This window comes from Dufourea novaeangliae, unplaced genomic scaffold (genome assembly GCF_001272555.1).
Source record: "Dufourea novaeangliae isolate 0120121106 unplaced genomic scaffold, ASM127255v1 scaffold11, whole genome shotgun sequence".
NCBI classification, from domain to species: domain Eukaryota; kingdom Metazoa; phylum Arthropoda; class Insecta; order Hymenoptera; family Halictidae; genus Dufourea; species Dufourea novaeangliae.
The window spans coordinates 1,383,290-1,405,692 of NW_015373895.1; the positions used below are offsets into that span (position 1 = coordinate 1,383,290).

Below are 22,403 nucleotides of genomic sequence, written 5' to 3' on the forward strand. Positions count from 1 at the left end.
ACATTAAGACGTGCCATATGTACCACCGATGGTACACGTTAAATTTCCCATGCAGGCTGCGTGTACCACCGGTGGTACATATGGCACGGAACGTGTTAAGTATCAGTTCATAATATTTATAAGAAGTGAATGTAGCCCCGCATTATTTATTTTCCCTTCGGTTTTCTGCTTTCTTTAAGTGTTTTTTGACGCCACCGGATCGATCGACAGAAAGTTCCGTGGCACGCTAATTGAATACCTTCGATTTATCAAATGCTACGAGTGCCCTCGCCGGGCAGATCAAGCTTTTTTCCTCGCAGCCCGTTTCCAATTTAGCGACCAGCGATTCCGTATATCGTGACAGGATGGACGGGTCGGAAGAACGGGAACCGGGGAGTGTCGGTTCGACCACTACGAGCTCCTCCAACTCTCCTCGCCTCCATGCCTTATTCCCTCTTCATCGGTTTCGTACTAACTCACTGTTATTCAATTCGGCTCACCCTGGCACGTTCAAGCGGTATTAGGAATTAAGTCGTGCATTGAATTCTCCGGCTTATAAATCGATTCCGTTTGTTATTTAAAGGAAAAACTAATATACGGGGTTGGTCAAAATGATCGTAAAACGGTTTTTGAAGAACATGTGTTTGTTATCAAATGACATTTGATTCGAATAAATGAGTTTCCTATGTTAAGCTTTCACGTAATTCTGATAAATAGTGTATTCTTGGAAGCGATTAATATCAATGTAGGGATAAACTTCAAGCGGTGATTGTAATTGAAAGAAATACGGTTTTATTCTGAAAAGTACTTATAAATTATAGTTGTACATGAATCGCTCGGACATGCTTGAAGTCTCTGACTTTTTGACGTTCGCTGGTCTCACTGACACCAGTGACACCTTTCTTTCAACCTTTGCGACTTACGGTCACGATCGGTCATAGGTTCGGCCCTATTTATGGTCTTACAAGACGCAAATAGACAATTTGGACCAATAGTAGAAAAACCATTATTTAAACCGACGAACGTATGTATACGTGACTGCATCCAAATCAGTCACTTTGAAAAGCTATGAGGAAGTTCGTGTTTAATATACACGTTCTTTCAACTATTACACAATTTTTAATCCGCATTTTGAACACAATTTCGTACAACGATCACTACAACAATTTTGTTGAAGTTACTGAAAGTTAATTACCAAAACTAGAAAAATTGTTTGAGGCTATTGAAAGGTCTTTACAACTAAACTTTCGTTTGATTTTCTTCTTCTTCCGATAAATTTTCGCACGTACCCTCGTGAATCTTACCGGCTCCGAACTCGGCGCCCTTCTTCCTCTCGCTTAACCGGAAAAGGAACGGAAATTTCTTTCGCGGTCTTCGAACCGGAGAAAAAGCGACCGCGGACTGACAGCTGTAATCGTTTTCCTTGCTGATAAAGAGGGTACGGAATTTAGATAAGGTTCGTCTAAATTTTACGTTCCGCTTAAAAATGGCCTCCATTTGTATTTTTCACCGCGTGTATGTGTGTGTACGTGTGAAAAACGTTCATCGGTCCGACGTAAATTGCATTCAGTAATTTCTGGCTGACGCGAGCGGAGACACGTCGCGCTACTTGACGAGTTTAATCAATCAGAAACGACCCACCGAATTCCTTCGCGAGTCCTTAACGATTTAACCCAATCGGGAAGTTCGTTTCTTTCCCTTCACTCGACTGAAAAATTGACATACGCGTCTGCTGTGTGTTGGGCGTGCCGTCAGTGATTCAGCATTTACAGACTCCTCTCGATTATTGTCTAACTTGTTCTACACGATTATTGTCCAGCCGTTATCCCCACCACTGGGTAGGGAGGCATGTAGAACCTGTTAAGCGCATACTTTGTTGCCCCTTTGCTTTTGATGACGAGGCTTGGGCTTCGGGCAAAAAACGAATTTACGAGGGTCTGAAGCATTTCTCCGTACAAGATTATTGTCCCGGCGCCGACCCGAGTTTGGGACGATAATCAAGAGTTGTCTGTATTAACAAAAGTATGAAACCTATCATGTCCCAAGTAAAGTGGAAACCTCATGTAGCCCTAGTAAACTTTCTAATATATTGCACAGAATAATTGCTATGTACAGGGTGTTAATAAAGATATGAAACACTCTCACAAAGGTGAATTCTGCATGCCAAACTAAGATGAATCAAGAATGACGAAACTGCATTCGAGATTTCATTTCCGACTTATTAATTGTTGAAAATACAGGCGATATTTTAAGCGATGTTGATATTTTAAGATCAAATTAATTTACAAGATTAACAAAAGCACATTTGCTAGATTTATAGGTCTTCCAGTAGGATTGTGACTCGACATCTTTACCCGTACATTCACTGTATAAGACTGTTGAAACTAGTCAGTAGAAAAGAAATATTTAGAAACATCTTGTAACCAGTAATAATCATAATTGTATAACATTGTTTCGTATACATACAAGTTGAAAGAGGAAAGTTCGCAATATTCAATTCATTACGTAAAGTCCGTCTTTAAACTTTTATCGTAATCTCGCCTTGATAAAATCCTCTGTTCATTATTCATTCTAATCATTATTATCCTTCAACATCCGCCACCAGCCTCATGAATGTTAAAGAGCGGGTAGCTATACTGAATTATTTCTCCTCATTAACACACTGAGTGCCGACATTCCTGGTCTTAAAATATTTTTTGCAGTAAAATTTCGCGTTGACTTGTACACGTAGTATTTAGATCGCTACTGTACTACTACAATAGAACTTCATTTCTTCGAACCCTGTCGGGGGAGAAATAAAGTTCATGTAACGGATGGTTCATATAATAGGACTTCATTGATTTTCCCAACTACAGTGGACTCTAACCATATTGCCATGGTCGGGGCTGTAGGGGAGTAAAATGGCAATGAGTTCCCTCCATGCTAAGTTTTATCGTCATAGGTAGAGATAAACACCCTATAGTATAGGGCCTATATAATTAACAGTAGAATAATAATCCATATATTGACTGTATTGCAAATAAATCCATAAATCTTTATATTATTAATAGTAACTACTTAAAGAGGAAGTGCCTCGCGTGGCAATATGTTTAGTGGCAATATAGTTAGAGTCCACTTGTTATTTTACTTACAGTAACGTTTCCAATCTTGTAAACCTGGAAATAAATTTGCGAGAACAATAACTTCGTAATGCTTAGTTTAGTGAATTAATAAAGCATGATTCCTATAATTAATTGGAGTAACGCTTGGCGGTAGTTCGGATAATAGGAGTTCAGTAAATCGGACATTAACTCGAATTCTTTTAAATATAACTACTGTAATTATATTTGCAAGATTGAAATTGTTACTGTTCAGAAATTGAACATTCTTCCATATAATTCGATGGCACCTACCACCGATGAGTATTATCATGGTAGTCAAAGTGTTAATTTGGTAGCTTAATCTGCACGTTACTCAAAATCATTCAATATCTCATATTTTTCCTCGACAGATTCTGAAAATTATGTGAAAACTGTCACGAATATTGATAGGTACTTCTTAATGATTTTTGAAAATCTTGTGACGACTAGGTGATGCAAATTTCTTTGTAATGCCTTTAAACAGTCTACGAAATCGCTGAGATAGTAGATTACTCAAAGAGGATAATTGATAAGGTCATTTCCATTTACTTTCAAGCCCATTGTTACATAACCGTTGTAACGAAGCAGCGACGCCTGGTTTAGTTGGCTTCGTATAACGACATCTTAAGTTGCGTTATTGGATTCCATAATAGCCCGGCACAGCGGCGTTACAGGTTGTTTACCAGGCGTTACGTGACGCAGACTCCCACCGGGAGCTTTATTGTGTTTGTATTCAGACAAGTTTGCTTACTGGTGATCCGCTCCCGTTTCTACTTGCTGATTTCTTTGAAGTCAATTGCACCGGATAATGATGCACAGTTGTTTAAAGTGCAATTCTAATCGAGCAAAAATAAAAAGTGGAAGTACTACCGAACATGATTATTTTCAGCCAAAAATATCCGAAGTAACAGTGATCCCTCGATGAATGCGACACGACCTAAATAGCACAAAAACATCCTATGTACGTCCGTTCCGGACGTTCTGTACATTCGGAGGATGTCCCGAAAAGGTCCATATGTCCCCGTTAGGTCCTCGTTAAGATCTTTAAATGTCTTAGGAAGGTCCTATTTACAAAGTGGAACGTCCTGAGGACGTCCTGTGTCAACATTCTTAAAACGTTTTCCGAATGTGTAAAAGTAACATTCCCTGTACATTTTGGGAACGTTTAAAGAGATTTTAAAAACGCTATGGTAATGTCTTAAAAGACGTATAAGAAACGTTTCCCAAATGTTTAAAATTGCGGTTAGCTTTCATTCGTTGCAAGGTAACAGGAATTAGGTTAGGTTGTTTTGTGTTTAACAAATAAAAGATTAACTTTCTTGCAATTTCCGCACTTAGTAGAAATTAGATCTAGTTAGTCCCTCTTAATAAATAAAAGGTTAAATTTCCTATAACGAATTATAATGAAAATGTAGGTCTAGGGATTATGATCTCAAAGTACATTGCGTTTATTTCTATTTTCCCAGCAAAACTCTGATTCTGTGTTGGTTAGAGAGAGTTTAAGAAAAAAAATGTTTTTCCACTTTCTTGAGGTTTTCGCGCAAAACCACTAGTGTCGTTACACTTCTCTATTGATTCTTTAAAGACTGACAACTTGTTCATGGGGTTCCATCACCTTGCACGGAATGACATTGGCAAAAATGCTAAACGAAGCCATCCAAAATTTAAGTTTTGAAGACATCCGTAGGACTTTTGAACAGACGCTCCTAGAACATTCGAAATTTATGTCTTGAGAACATCCGTAGGACTTTTGGGATGAACGTTTCCAGAACATCCGAAATTTAAGTCTTACGAACGTCCTACGGATGTCCAAAATGGATGTAGGACATTCGGATATAAACTGGACATGAAACAGGCGTCTTTAGGATGTACGGCGCTATTTGGGGAGCAACGGCGTTATTAGTTTCATACATTAAATATGAAAATTTAATTAACGATTAATTAAAATCTGCGAGTAATCCCAGTGTCCCTATAACTGTCCCCTCAAAAATTAATGTAATTCTTATATACTATAACGATTCATTTTGTACAATAAACATAGGTTGAATAATGAAATTTCAGCTCTTCCTTTAGAGTGACTTCGCTATCAATTTTTACTTACATAGGTTCGTTTTTAACGATAAAATTGCACTTTCATTTTTCAACGTTAATTTTGAAATACCAGATACATAAAAGTACACATATTTCCCTATTTTTATGGAAATCAGAGTCCGAATATAATAATAAAATTTTTTGTTCACAATTCTTTATACGTTACATTTTTATTGAGTAAAATAAACATAGTGACAGTATTAGGGACACTGACAGTAATTGGGGACATTTACCCTACGGCCAGCTCGAAATCGTGTACGTCCCGAGCTCGTGCGAAGGTATTCAAACGCTGAAGAGAAGCGAAATTTGCACGATGGCACTCGACAGTGACCGGTTTTGATCCATTATTCACGCGCAGCGAGCCGCGAGACCCCTTTTCATTATTATTTCTGCCCGGCCCTATCGCGCTCGGCCCCCGGGATCGACGTTAAAATTTCTTTCGTATTCAACAGGTGAAGCTCAGACGGGCTCGGATAAGCGATTTAGACATATCCTAGGGCGGACAAAAGGCGGGCCAGACTTTCCGCCGATCGATTGAATAACCGTAGTCCGGGAGAACTTGTTAAAGTGCCAACGAATTCAATATCGTAATTTTCTGGCGAAGTAGATTTTCCGCCGATTAACCTCGCGCTCCCCACAAATCCACCCCTGCTCCACGTAAATCCTTTCGATATTCGCTGCAATAATGGTATTCATTACAGAGGGGCGTGAGAGGGGGAGGGGGCGATCCCTCGAAACGAGCACCGTTCGTACAAACCACGCGTAATGTCTGAAAGAACGTTCGACACTGTGATAGCAAGTCGGCTGGTAATAACTGTTCGTCGACTTCGGTAATTAAATTATGAGTGTCGTAATACAGATTTCTTTCGATTATTGTCCCGAACTCGGGTCCACGTCAGGACAATAATCGTATAGGGAGAAATGCTTCAAACCCTCGTGATTTTGTTTTCTTGGGGGCAATAATGTATACTCTTGACAGGTTCCACCCCCCCCCTCCCACCCACAGTGGTGGGGATAACGCCTGGACAATAATCGTGTAGAACAAGCCAGACAATAATCGAGAGGAGTCTGTACATTGTTCATGGTCACACGTTTTTTTAGATCATTATCCCGCATATGGCAGCTCTGTGAGAAAAGTGTTGCTAGTTAAATATTTCTCATTTTTATTTTATTGCCTATAACAGTGGTTCTCTACCTGTTCGGTTTGCGTACCACTTGGCAATCTATTTCCCTAAATCGTACCCCCTGATAATACAAAAATTGTTGTAATTTATATAGCTACTGGTATTTCAATTCTTTTTGTGTACCCCTTAAACGCCAAGCACGTGATCCCGAGGGTACGCGTACCCCAGGTTGGGAACCGCTACCGTAAAATATCTTCTAATACTTACAATTAGATCGACCATCCAGGAGAAGGATATAAGTCCAATACTTCAAGCGAGATGGCACCAGCGGGACTGTGTTTAATATACAGGGTGTAATAAAAAGTTTGAAGGACCCGGAAATGGGAGACTCGTCAGGTGATTTGGAATAAGTTTTTCCTTAGCAAAACTGTTGTTCCTTAGCTCCTTAATTCCGTAGCTGTATTTATTTTAGAGCTCAAGAAAAACTGCAATATCTATGTTGATACAAACGGTTTTCTACGCGTAGTTTCAGTACTTGGTGAATTGCTGCAAGATCCCGCGTTATGCAGCGAAGATTATTGTCGATTAAACACTTAATTTGATCGTCCCCTGGTAACCAGTGATGTATCAGTCTCGAGCAAATTGCCAGCAATAAATGACAAGTTGTCAAAAAAACCATAGCCATCTGTTTCCGTATTTGACTTGGGTTTTGCAGGCAACGCCAGCTGACAAAATGGTAAAGCAAATTGACAGAAAATCTTGCGACATGACCTATGTCAAATTGAGGGCAAAACCAGAACAAGGTTTGCCCAAGCCAATTTGCTACATATGTTGCTGTCAATTTGCTGTTTATATATTTACAAGTTGTTTACAGCACATCTTGCATCAAACTTGCAGCTATAATTTTATAACAGACATTGGTCAAAATTTGGCTTTGCAGGTTTGGCTGACTTGGATTGTGAATCTTCTATGCCGGAGGATGGTGCATTTTGGAGGGAAAAATCCCCTGAACAAAATTTCGCAAGCCAGTTTTGGCACCCTCATTCTTTAATGGCAATCTGTTCGTACACCTTGCATAACTTTTTACAGGCTTGCGCCACGTTTTTCCCTTTTTGGAAATAAAACAGAGAAAAATGCCGAAAATGCTCGTTTTGGATGTCTATCTTCAAAATAGCGCCACAATTACAGAATAAATCGAATCTTTGAACTTTTCGGTTAAAACCAGTTAAAACGTACTATTAAATGTTAGCTATTAAATACCCATATGCGTTGAAGATTTGAACTAAAGTTAGTTACGTGTTAGAGGTCCTGGAAACAACAATCGCCAAATCAGCGCAACATCTTTGGCCAATCCAATGCATACTTACGAACCAATTATTGTCATCAATACAGCAATAAGATTACAAATCTTGAGGTTTTATTATTACTAAAATACAAAGAACACGACTTTTTCTGATACCTTCGACTCTCTAGTACCAGCACAAACATTAATGAAAGGAGAAGTATACTTTGCCCATTTACCCTAGGGAAGCTTCCCGAACAACGTATAAAAATTCCCGAGAACAGACTGAGGCCAACATTGAATAAGAACCCACGAGGAATCCGTCCCGCGTAGGATCAAACGCAGTCAGCGAGGCTTTCGCGTAAAAAAACCACTCTCTTTTCCGAGCATTTCGAAAAAATATTCCATCAAGCACCGGGACACGTCGCGTCGCGGATAGAGACGGGGAAGAATTATTAAAGGTCTCGAGAAAGAGGGGAAACATTACGCGGAACGGCATCAAGCATCTCGACGTGTATCACATGAATGCGTTATTCGTTGGGAAACGAATGCACGGTGAGTAACCATAGACCGTGGGTGAACAGATTTCGTTCGATCATGCGGCGAGAAAAGCTTCTCCGGGTTCTCCGCCCGCGTGTCTCGCTTTTGCCCGAACCGTTTGATGCTTTTATCCACCGCAATGGCCGACTCGACTGCTCTCAAAGCTTTTTGCGCAAGTCGCCGTTAAAAAGAAGTCGCCGTCCGTTAGAAATCATGTCATCGTTCTCAAATAGGGGGGGGGGGATGTCTCTTTATTTCTTCTTTACAGTTAACGGCTGGAGGACCGGTTCCTCCATCCGATCCGTGCAAATATAACTCGCGAATGGCTATACATTTGTTACACCCTTGCCTCTCCCCCTTTGACGCAACCATGGAACATGAAGGGGGAAGACTTTACTTTCATTGACATTATCAAAGTATCAATGAAAGTTTATAATTAATACAAATAAAAAAAAATATAATAATACAATTATAATATACAATATAATTAATAATTGAATAATATAATCCCACATAGCACAAAAACGTCCTATGTACGACCGATGGACGTACGTTACGGACGTTCTGCACATTCGGAGGATATCCCGAAAAGGTCCATGTATCCCCGTTAGGTCTTCGTTAAGATCTTTAAATATCCTAGGAAGGTCCTATTTACAAAGTGGAACGTCCTGAAGACGTCCTGTGTCAACATTCTCAGAACGTTTCCCGAATGAGTAAAAGTAACATTCCCTGTACGTTTTGGGAACGTTTAAAGAGATTTTAAAAACGCTATGGTAATGTCTTAAAAGACGTATAAGAAACGTTTCCCAAATGTTTAAAATTGCGGTTAGGTTTCATTCTGTGCAAGGTGATAAGGGTTAGGTTAGGTCGGTTTGTGTTTAAGGGGAAGATGGGAATTTTCTGCGAATTTGATTCCTCCCGCGAATGCGAAGAACTGGAGCTTTTTTCCCCTGTTGATCGCGATTCTTCTCTTCTTCAAAGAGTTCGATTCTTCTTTCAAAGAAGTGAAAAACTTTCATCGGATCCAATGATTTTTCTATTTTCGTCTGAACCCAATAAGATACTTAAGAGGAAAAATAAATTTCTATATTTGTGTCTATATTTATAAAGTATTTCAGAAAATGTTATTTTCTATAAAAATCCGCAGTCTAGTGATGAATAATCCGACAAGTATGCAACACTTTTAACTTTTAGAGGACGGAAAGTGAAACGCTTCCCCCACCGAGAAGCCGAGAGTGAAGGGAAGGGGAAACGTTTCTACTCTATCTACAGTAGACTCACGTTAAACTAGGGGAAAGGTGTCTAAAACGATCCCTTTAAGGCGTTATTTATATAAAAAATACAAATACTGATTATTTAAATAACAGGAAAGTAGTTTTTGTAAGTTAGTCTATCTATCTTATCATTGGCTTAAACACAATTTAGCTACGTGATCAATTATATTTTTTATTCACATTTCTATGAGGCATACTTAAGGATCATTTTGTAATGTATGTGTATAAAATGATCCCAAGGGACTACTGATAGTAAATTCTACGAACATTAAAAAGCATTTCAGTTATTACATTTTATTTAAATAAAAACAGCTTTGACGCGTTGGTTTTCTTTCATACTGACGGGGCATTGTTGTAACTAAAACAAAAAACAATAATATAGCATATGGGTAGAATGATTCCTAGGATCATTTTATCCTATTAGAGAGGGATCATATGACCCCAAACACCCAACTCACATTGAGTGGTTGAACATAACATCAACTTATTACATGCGGTAACGAAACATTAATTAACTTATTCTTGAATTGTGGTGAAAAACAAAAGTTACACAACATTAAAAAAGACCTTATCTTAGATAAATTGCAGTAATTTTTAATTTTTCTTGTAGACAACACACAGAGCACTCATATTCACATTGCACTTCTGCTTTATACCGTCTAAAACACGACCCGTTTTTCAGGCCACGCCCATCTACGCAAATCGAGTACCACGAAAACGATGTACAGTAGACTCACGTTACGTTTTATTACTCACACACGTGCTCGCACCTCACTATCGGACGCCATCTGTAATTAAAGTTCTGATCCAATTGGTGGATCGAACGAACTGCCACGAGATTCTACGTGTCCATTGGCTCGCGTTAAAGTAGCGTTTCCAGGAAAAACCCGCCTCGAGAGCCTTGCCTCGCTACTACAAACGCGAGTCTATTGTATAGCGGTGTCCGCAAGTAGGTCTAGGTTAGGTTGCAATTGGTATCCAACCGTGGGAGCTCGGCCGGCAGACTCGCACTTTGGTCGTAGTTTTTTGTTAATATCTCGTTAACAAAGCCTCGGATAACATTTTTGCTAAGGGAAAACTTATTATATTACAGCCCGTAGAATATTACACCCCGTATAATATTCACTATAAAGACTCCTCTCGATTACCGTTCCGAGCTCGTGTTCGCGCCAGGACAATAATCCTATAGGTAGAAATGCTTCAGACCCTCGTAAATTCGTTTTTTTGTCCGAAGCCCGAGCCTCGACAATAAAATATGCGCTTGACAGGTTCTACCGCCACCCAGTGGTGGGGATAACACCTGGACAATAATCGTGTAGAACAAGCCAGACGATAATGAAGAGTAGTCTGTACACGACAAGAAGTCTATGAATACATTAAAAATCCTTAGTGTAAAATTAAGTACGTATTTCCTTAGAAGCTTTTTCTCACAGTAGTTATAACAGTACACTACGTTGTTCTTAATGGGTACTCGAGAGGATCACGTACAGCGGATAGTGGATCGGCTCGATCCGAGAGGATTACGGTCGCAACGAGCGTTCGCGATGGGTTGGTAAAAAACACATTTTGTTGGAACCCCAGGAAAGGTTCAGGATGTCTCGCAGGGACGGCGGCCATGCCAGAGACCGGATGTGCGACAGCGGTCATTTTTCACGACGCGGACGTCCGTTTCCGGTCCACGATCACCGCGAAGCACAAACAAAATAGCGCTGGAAATATGTGAGGAACGAAGTCCAGGGACGAGACTGGCTGGGGCGAAAAAAGAACGACGACCCCTTTGATGTTTTTTTTCGTTCTTTCTCTCGTTCGCTTTTTTTTCTTTGAGCTGTGTCATGCGAAAAGTTCGGATGTACGTACTAAATCGGAGAAAAGTGTCCTGATATGAGAAAATCGGGAAAGATTGACGGATTGGTTGGTGAGAGAGGGTGAGACTTTAATACAGTGATCCCTCGATGAATGCAACAGGAGCAACAGCATTATTCCCACCACTGGGGGAGTCCCCCCGTGGAACCAATCGAAACAAAGTAAACAGAGGCTCAACTTTGGGGAAAAAACAAATTTATGACAGATTGAAAACTTTCCGCCTTGCCACGAATGCTCCAAAGTGGACTGGTATAGTAAAAACTGTTGTCACGAATAAATAAGAATACATCTAAAAAATGTTTCAGTTCCAGTTTCTCTCACAGGTGGCTCATTTTTATTTCTTTTTCCCGTGGGTTGGTACGTTACAATTGAATAGAACAATGAAAAACGATCCTGGTCGCGATCGTAACGTGGATAACACTCGTGATCGAGGGAAGTTCAGACAACCATAACCCGTTTATACTTATTTTCCGTGGGTGACCTAACGCGCTATGACAAATATTGTTTTTCTTCTCTCTCTCTGGTGGATCGTATTTCTCGCCGGTTTATGATGCGTGTACAAGGATTTACCGTAAAGGCCGTCTCGCGTTTTAGCCTCCGAGCGGCGCATAGTCTGACGAAGCATCGCGTTCCGAACAAGAAACTAGCTTCGAAAGGATGATTTATGGGTTGACCACGTGCGCTCGAATTTTTCCACTCTCGGGGAAATCGGTTTACCATCCGGGAAACGCGATTATAATGTATCGTCTGGTATGAAACTGCTGATAAGAAAAAAAGAGCATGGCTCCGATGTTGCCATCGCGGCGACGTTCTTCTACAAAATGGTGAAGTTTGGAAGGACGCATTTATTACTTTATATTTCTTTATTTTTGTTTTGTATGCATTATTGATCAAACAGTTTTGAAACAATTTCACCAGTATTATTAATACATTTTTAATAAGACGAAGCACGTTTACCTGAATCAATCAATAATTCACTGAGTGAAACTGGACAATCAACTGATTACTGTTTGATTTAATTGAATAATGTTTGTCGAGAAATATGGGTACGAAAGAATATATAATATTTAAGCTTAGAATGATTACACACCATCAAATAGTGGATACATGCATTATATTGTGATTTTTAAACAGCAGTAAGTCAGGATATATCGTAACTTTTATTCTTATAAAAATACTTTTTAGATTGTACTATGGTAGATAGATGATTCTGCAGCTCTGATACTACAATTTACTTGAAATTGTTGTATAATGTACTAACCTCAAAATTGTAATATTCTTAGTTAGTTGTCAAAAAAAAAACTTCTTCGTTAATGAATCAGACCAAAGACCCAAGTATGAAAATCATTTAGATATAACTCAAGTTGAAATTCTTTCTATAAATAAAATTGTAATCAATTACTTATATTTTAATCGAAAAGTGCAATTTTTCTAGCAGCCAGGTAACGTCATGAACCTTGGACGAGAATATTTTTTCTTCTTTTTTGAGTATATATTTGACAGATTCCTTTCCTATCGATTCGTTTTATTGTATTAATACATTTTTTTTCTCGACCCCGCCGGACAGCATGAAATATTAAGATAAATGTATTATACGCTCGTGGTAGGACGCCCTGAAAAATAGCACGTCACCCTTCAGAAATAAATGAATATCTTACTTGCGCCACCATCAATCTTATTGCTTATCGACCGGTCTATACGTGTACCTACATCGAGGCTAATACGTATCAATTCGGTGGTTGAAGTGTGGCTTTCATTTTTATTCTCCTCTGCACTCGGATGTAAACTTTTGAAACGGCCAATGAAAACGTAGAATTGCACTCCTTCAACGTAATTTCACTCAACGAAAAAGGGTTCACTTTGCCTTCGTACAATTTTATACCATATACAGGGTGTTTAAAAAAAAGGACCCGAGAAGTTTTATCGATTTTTTTGACTTCAATCCGTTTTATGATAAAGTACATTTAGTTCAATATTGTCCTTTACGTACTATCACCATACATTATCTTCCTAGCAATTCCTCGACAATCTTTGCACAAAAGTTCTTCATTTCTTCAGTGAAATATACACCAACCACAGAAAGTAGAAAGTTTTCGACCACTTCAATATGCTGTAGAGATTTGTACCTTAATTAAACTGAAGAGATTAATTTTAATTATTCTTGACATTTAACTATAAATTGATAAAGGGGCATTCCACGTCAAATCGATCACTTTTTTCCCTCGATTTCTGGGATTTTGTTCAAAATAGGCCATGGTGTAGTCCACGTGAAATTAGAGGGGGTTTAAGTCATCATTGTTCCAGTTTCGAATTTGTTTAAGAAATAGAGGCCTCTTATTTGTTGGTCTTTGCCCATTCTCATGAAACTGAATTGTACTTCTGAATTTATATCTCGGAAATATCGTTTCTTGTTTTAATCGGGAAGGATACGACTTTTCTGAATAAATGTTTTTCCAGGTCAATCATTTTTGCAATACTGAAAATTATAAACAAATATCTGTTTTGCAAATTTCGGCTCGAGGTCGTGATTTTAAAAGTCCGAAAAAAAACTACCACATTCGTTGAAGTGTTTTCTATAAAATAAGCTTATCTGTAGGGTGGTGCGGCTCATATTAACGTCGCAGTAAGCTGTTGAAGACAGCGATGCGCTCCGATTCGGGTAAAAGAACCGTGCGCTCGGCTATTACGGTCCACTGACCGTAACCAGATTATTTTAACTGACGTTTAAAAATAGTATAAAAGTGTCAATGAAAATTTATAATTTATAGAAATATACAAAATATAATAATACAATTATAATATACAATATAATTAATAATTGAATAACGTAATCCCAAATAGCACAAAAACGTCCTATGTACGTCCGATGGACGTACGTTCGGGACGTTCTGTAGATTCGGAGGATGTCCCGAAAAGGTCCATATGTCCCCGTTAGGTCTTCGTTAAGATCGTTAAATATCCTAGGAAGGTCCTATTTACAAAGTGGAACGTCCTGAGGACGTCCTGTGTCAACATTCTTAAAACGTTTTCCGAATGTGTAAAAGTAACATTCCCTGTACATTTTGGGAACGTTTAAAGAGATTTTAAAAACGCTATGGTAATGTCTTAAAAGACGTATAAGAAACGTTTCCCAAATGTTTAAAATTGCAGTTAGGTTTCATTCTGTGCAAGGTAACAGGAATTAGATTAGGTTGTTTTGTGTTTAACAAATAAAAGATTAACTTTCCTGCAATTTCCGCACTTAGTAGAAATTACATCTAGTTAGTTCCTGTTAATAAATAAAAGTTTAAATTCCCTATAAGGAATTATAATGAAAATATAGGACTGGAGATTATGAAATCCAAGTACGTTGTGTTTATTTCTATTTTCACAACAAAACTCTGATTCTGTGTTGGTTAGAGACAGTTTAAGCAAAAAAATGGTTTTTCAACTTTCTTGAGGTTTTCACACAAAACCACTAGTGTCGTTACACTTCTCTATTGATTCTTTAAAGAGTAACATCGTGTTCGTGGGGTTCCATCACCTTGCACGGAATGACATTGGCAAAAATACTAAACGAAACCATCCGAAATTTAAGTCTTGAGAATATCCGTAGGACTTTTGGACGGACGTTTCTAGAACATCCGAAATTTAAGTCTTGAGAATATCCGTAGGACTTTTGGCCGGACGTTTCTAGAACATCCGAAATTTAAGTCTTACGAACGTCCTAGGGATGTCCGAAATGGACGTAGGACATTCGGATATAAACTGGACACGAAACGGACGTCCTTAGGATGTGCGGTGCTATCTGGAATATTTATAATTTCTTTGTTTTTTTTTATGTTTATATATTCTTTTATGATTTCCTATCGATATTATTTTTAGACCTCATTAAAATAATCTGTAGTGGTAGTGGTATGGAAAGTACGAAAATTAGCGGAAAGTACGAAATGTAGATAGACTTATTTTATGGAAAATACTTCAACGAATACAGTAGTATTTTGTTCGGATTTTTAAAATCGCGAGCTCGAGCCGAAACTTGTAAAATAAGAATTTATTTATAATTTTCAGTATTGCAAAAATAATTTTCGAACTGGAAGAAAATTATATAGGAAGGCTGATCCTTCTCGGTTAAAACAAAAGGAGAATCAACCGAATACGATAAATAGTTGACGCGATAAAAATTCATAAGTACAATCCATTTTCACGAAAATTGGTAAAAATCGCAAAATTGAAAGGTCCGTATTTTTTAAACAAATTAGAAACTGGAAAAACGATGATTTAAACCCCGCCTAATTCCACGTGGACTACGTCATAGCCCATTTTGAACAAAATCCTTGACATCGAGTGTAAAAGTGATCGCTTTAGCGTGGAATTACCCTACATTAGTATTACTATTAGACTGCGGATTTTCATGCAAAATAACTTTTTATAAAGTGATTCATACTGACAAAGAACAAATATAGCAATCTCTTTTTTCTCTTATGTATCTTATTAGGTTTAGAATAAAATAGAAAATTTGTAATAATATTTAATAATAATTAATTAGTTATTCAGTACGCTCATAATGACTTCAGAACTGCAGGCAGACGGTGTGTGTTTACGGTTTCGAACTGTTTCAATTCGAATTTAACGAATTTTAACAATTTCGCGTTATTAACGTTATTAAATGTCTGTTCGGCTGCCAGTCCGCGGTTTTTCGGCCAGGATCGTTTAACGGGGCCATTCGGTCGAAATTTTACGCGGGGGGGATGTTACGCGGTCGGTCCGGTGGTGGTTATACACGGTGGCCCATGGAACACACACACACACACACACACGAAAACGTAATAATTGATTAATGGTCAGCAGATGTAGGGGTACCATGCTAATTTGCCCTGTGCCTGTTAACACTCCCGTAAAATCTGTTAAACGCGAAGCCGTAATAAGCGTTACGCTTCCACCGGACCATTCACTTGAATTTATTGAATTCACTGGCGCCTGGAGGCCCATGAATTATTTCGAGCTCATCAATGGGAATACTTGTACGGTTTGGCAACAATGACGCCTCATGATGATCATTAACAGATCGACCGACCCGTTCTCGCAACCGAACTTGCTATAAAAATTTCATATATTGTTGTTCGAGTGAAATGAATTTAATAAATCGATTACCAAAGGTACACTTGCTCACGTAAGTAAGATTGTCACTTCACGTCATGAGAATAGTGTTGTAAATAAAGTAATAATCAATAAGAATACTTTTCATAGAGGAAAAACCAAATTCGACGGTGTGTACAAAGTTCGTAGAATACTGACGTATATACAGGGTGTTCGACTACTAGTGGAAAAAGAATTAAGGGGTAATTCTTTGAGGCAAAATAAGACGAAAGTCAAGAATAACGAAATTGCGACAGATGCTTCGTTTGTTAGTTATAAGCGTTTAAAAATTGACCCAAATGATGGCAATACGCGCGCACGGAGTGTCAGCAGATCAAGGCTCGTAAGGGACGAACAGTCACTTTAAAGACTCAACGACGTACAGGAAAAGTCGGTAGAACAGCTGTCTACTTACCCCGTAGAAGATGTCGATGACTTGTGCCCGCGGTATTCGAGTCGAATCCACTTGTATCGCATTAACTCTGATTACTCGATAAAAGTCGCAAGAAATGTAAATATCTTCTTACGAATATTATCGAGTAGAGAGGATTAATTCCCCCTCTAGTTGTCACGTATAACAATTGTCCTGTCTACGAGTATCCATGAAATTAATCCGCACATGCACGTACACCACAGAAGTCTGCGAAAAGTGTCCACACACACTGCGCGATTGTCCCGTCCGCGAAAAATGTTCACGCACTGCGCGATTAATTAGATTCGCAAGCGGCGGTTCCTCCGTTGGGTTTAACACTGTACACGTTACACAAAACTAACACTCAAAATAATTAATTTATAATTATTTAACACTCATTTTTAACCTACACTAATTAATTTATAATAACTATTTATAGTAATTTTTAACAAGCAATAATTAATAAAACCTATAATATTTCATAAAACCTGCAATAATCAATAAAACCTAGAATATTTAATGAAACCTACAATAATGACTAAAATCTACGATAATTACTAAAATCTACAATATTTAATAAAACCTACAATAATTAATAAAACCTACAATAATTAATTCGCACTATTTATAACAACGACGTACTAAACTAAAACTTAGTTTTCCGAACATGAACTCTATTAGTATATGTAGGTATACATATACACAGGGTGTTCCACTTAACTCTGCCACCCTTAATTATTCTCTTATTTGTCACGGTATAAAAAAATGGTTCGGGAGAAAGTTAATGTATTTTAAGGGGAAATTAGGCTATGAAATTGAAGGTCATCTTAAGGTCATATCTTCTGAGATTTCTCTAATGGTAACGTTTTTTTAAATGGAATGCCGTATTTTTTTGTTTGCCATTACAAAGAGGAGATGAAAACGTATCCAACAATGTATCACACTATGACCTTGAAATGACCTTGAGCTGAAAAGTTCGCACGTAACTGGTTGAGGTGGAAGCTGACAGAAAATGAATTGTAAAAACAAAATAAAGGCCATAATCGCATTATTTATTATTTTAGCGTATGTTCAAAGTGTTGGCACCCAATAATGTGGGATCGTAATCGAGGAATTACTGTAACTGATAGTTTTCTTGCTGCCTCCGCTAAATAATTGACTGTTTGTTGCAAGAATGCGCCGAGAATGCGTTGAATTGATTCCACATCGACGAATTTTGGCTTCGGGAATGAATTCGACCGTGCTGCTCTTTCTTCTGACTGGTGAGTCCTGAATTCTCGATAATTTGTTAACAGCTTCTGTTAAGTAGCTTCGCAAATATCACTTAAAAATAAACAGCTAATAAAGAGGATAACAGCTAATAATAGGACCATTAATTTATACATATACTTGTACACTACGTGGCATAACTATAAAATTAACCTCAAATTTTCAATTAGTATGTATTGTGGTCAAAATACAAATGAACCAAGTATGCCGTGTCTGAAATCGTATTGATTGAACAAAATAATGAAATAAATTTCAAGAAATAAAATTTAATATCTCTTTTTTTGTATAATAAGTTGTGAAGCATTGACCTAGCTCTCTGTACTTTAAACCGAAGAACATATAAATAAATTTGTTTGATTTTCGGTTTAAAGTATGTTTAATTCCGTTTAAACATTCATTTTGATGTACTTGAAATTAATACATTATGAGATAGTTGCTGTAATCATAAATACGAATTATAAAGTCATTTGCCCCTCTCTAAATATAAAATGGCAATAAGGTATAAATTTTAAAATGATGTCAAACTACGTCAACGGTAACAAGTTACAAATTTTATAATGACATGAAGTGTTAATAGAGTTGAATAAACATTAGGTTGGGTCATAATAAATGTAATTTTTTAACTTCAGAGTTCAACAATGACGGTTACCTTAAACAAAGGCATTTAATCTAACTAAATAAGACCTATCTGAATTTGAGCAAGCTTCTTGTACTCACGTTTAAGGATTTTCAGTTGGTTCAAATGAACTAAGAAACAACATTTATTATGGAACAATGTAATATTACCTAGGAGAACATAATAGCTGAATAAGTAAAAATTCGTGAAACTCATCCAAATCTGTTTCATACTTAATTGACGACCGTGAGTGAACATAGTACAAAATAAAAAATAAGAAGCAGACAGTTAAATTCAATCGCGATTGTGAAAGAGCCATTTATTCCACATAATTATGTAAACAGACTCCAACTGCGCTACATCCCAACCCTCATCCAGGGACAACAAACCACATACTTGAGAAAAACAATTTCATCCTCTCATTAATGTTTCAATAAACCAATCGCCGAGCCGCGCGGCTCACAGGACGGTACTGGATCGTCGACGTTATCGCGATTTGACGGTACTCCGCTTGAAACGGAATCCAAATTACCCTCCGTTCAAGCCTCGAAAAAGATCGCAGATTGCCGGCTCTATTGTCTTAAGGAGCTGCCATATAATAACAGTCTTATCTGTCCATTAATCTATACACAGTTGCACCCCCTGTACACGTTCCCAGCAGCACACAAACCCCTCTTCATCCGTCGTGTCGGCCATTATCAAGGTGAGACGGGGGATGTGGGGTCACGGGAGGATGCGTCCAGAAACGAGAATAGGGGTGTCTGGGACACGAGTCACGCCTCGATTGCTGCCAATTCTCTATTGCCGTTGGCAATCGTCCATTTTTCCCTCTTACACTGATCCCTCGATGAGTGCGACACAAGTAACGGCGTTATTCCCACCACTGGGGGAGTCCCCCTGTAGACCCAATCTAAACAGAGTAAACAGAAGCTAAGCAGAGGCTCGGTTTAGATAAAAAAGAAATTTATGAGGGGTTGAAAACCTTTCCGCCTTGCCACGAATGCTCCGAAGTGACGAGAGGAAGTGACAAGAATGCTCGAATGACCCGAGTACGTCGCACTCATCGAGATATTACAGTACATGCTTCTTCGTTCGACGTTATTAATGAAGGAATGAAGGAATTCATTTATTTCGACAGGATTGGATTTTCTTGAATTTCTGGGCAGAGACTTCTACCGAAACGCAATTATAGCGGTATTATACCGATATTTTCGGTTGTACCTTCGCTCTGTATAACTTTATATACGCCTTACTCTTATAGAAATCGAAAGGATACCGGTATTTATTTCGGTTTTCGGTAATATATCGGTATAGCTTTGATGGCGTAATACCGGTATCAAAATCGTACTGGTTTACGTCCCTGCTTCTGGGGCTCTTTGATTGCTGAGGTGGATCTTGAAGTTTGGATCCTATGAGTTTATATTACTGAACGGATTGCTGATAGCTGGAAATGATTTCCGATAGGTTGAAGGTTGGAATTATTATTGAATATTTGTAATCAGGGTAATATTCCATTGTTTAACCGGTTTCTTTATATTAGGATGCCGTAAAATATATTGTATAGTCTTAATCATAATTGATTTCTCGTTAATTTTTCATGTAGCACAGCAATGCTTGAATAGCATAAATCCTGGTGGGATGAATTTTAACAATTGCAATTAATTTCCGTTGAATTTATTATTAAACAAATTGAAACTTCGAAACGCGTATTTTCTGATGCATAGTAATACATCTAGGGAACGATGAATGTTTGACATTACTGTACGGGAATATCTATCAGAACTGATGTTCGGTGTTACAATTTAATACATTCAGTATATTTTCCATGGCAATAGCAGAGATTATATTGCAGTGCAAAATTAATACAATTGTTATTACCCCGATTCTAGTTGTCATAAAACAAACCTTAAAAACGAGATGTATGGTAGGTATCCCAATTACTGCCATTTTAAGATTGTAGCGTAAGTTCATTTTAACATTTTACGTGTTGTTTAACCTATAAATCGTGTCAGTTTAGAACATAATATTATTCAATATCCCCTTCATTAAAAAAATAGTTTAATACATTAGAAGTGAAGAATTAATTAATAATTACTTAAAATCTGCGAGTATCCCATTGTATCTATTACTGTCACTTTAACACTTTGACTGCCACGTCACCCAAATATGGGTGACACGTACATTGAAAAGTGCCTGGATTATTTAAACACTGTTATAAAATGTTTGCATGACATTAATATCGCAGTATAATGTAAAACAAGACCTATAGCCTCTATTAACTAAACACAAATATTTTCGACAATTTATGACTTAAAAAACGAAATAAAGTATGTCTGGCTACGTACGGCCTTTTTCACTGTGGCAGTCAACGTGTTAAAAATCGTCTTGTCCCTATAACTGTCACCCAATAACCGTCAGTCCTATTAAATGTGCTCAGATGTCTGACGGTTCCTATTATTGACAATGAGACAATATTACTGCCAGTACATAACTAAATAACTTTAGTTAAAATCCAATGCAAACTATAGAAGAATTAAATATTACAAGCAACAAACGTACACAATTATAAATAAAATAACCCTACTAAATTATAAATAATAGAAATTACAATGAAGAATCAGAGGATACGTTTCACACGTCAAATCTGAGGTTAGAGTTAAGAACTTTGCAAATGACCCAAATGACAGTCACGCGGACCTACTCTTACATGTCACGTTCTTTCGTCCCGAATACTGACGACAGTGATAGGGACAAGCCGAAAAATATTACCCCTAATAATGTCACCGTTAATTATCATAATTTAACAATAAATACCTATCACTCATTTTATTAGTTGTATCATTAAAATAATTCTTATACACTTTAACAATTCATTTTATGCAAGATATATAGGTTGAACAATAAAATTACGGCTCTTTCTTTAATATGCTTTCGTCATCATTTCCTACTTACTTTCCTACGCACTTTCATTTTTCAACATTAATTTTTGAACACCAGGTATATACAAGTACATGTATTTATTGTTTTTACGTAAATCAGAGTCTCAATTTAATAATAAAATTTGTTGTACGCAATTCTTCATACACCGTTTCGTTTTTATTAACTGAAATAAATAAAGTGGCAGTATTAGGTACACTGGCAGTAATTGGTACAGCTACCCTACACTAACAAGGTAACATACCAAATTGACAATCGCCGATTTTTATGCAATTGTGTGAGTTTATATTTCTCATAAAAATATTTCACACGTATTTTTTTTTAGCTGCTCTTATCCACGTTAAAAGGGTGAAAACAATCCTCAAATTTAGGGGTGTGAACAGTATTCTGTTGAATATATCGGAAATTATTAGAGATAGAAAAACGGTGTAAATTGCACTATTGTGTTTTTTAATAAGAAATTCAATTATATTATTGGATTCCAGAATAATCCATTTGTTTAAACAATACATTTAAAAAACAGCATTTTCTGTTCATTCTTCTGGTCAAATGTTAATCGATTTTCTTCTACATTTGTATGTGAAAACTATATACCCAAATATAAAATACGGATCAATTGGAATTTCGATTTATACCGCTTTTCTATCTCTAATAGTTTCCGAGATATTCGACAGAATACATTTCAAACCCCTAACTTGGAGGGTTGTTTTCACCCGTGTAACGTCGATAAGAGCAGCTAAAAAAAAAAAGAATACGTGTGAAATATTTTTATGACAACA

At 37.5% G+C, this 22,403-nt stretch overlaps 1 protein-coding gene across 1 annotated transcript in view; it reads left to right on the plus strand.

Moving 5' to 3' along the window:
* The first annotated feature begins 17,976 nt into the window (after positions 1-17,976).
* The window catches only part of LOC107190826 (Down syndrome cell adhesion molecule-like protein Dscam2), a 153,849-nt gene continuing 149,422 nt past the window's right edge, over positions 17,977-22,403 (plus strand). Inside the window, 1 exon segment of the mRNA XM_015579713.1 lies at positions 17,977-18,064. Within this exon segment, the coding sequence (XP_015435199.1) occupies positions 17,977-18,064 (88 nt within the window).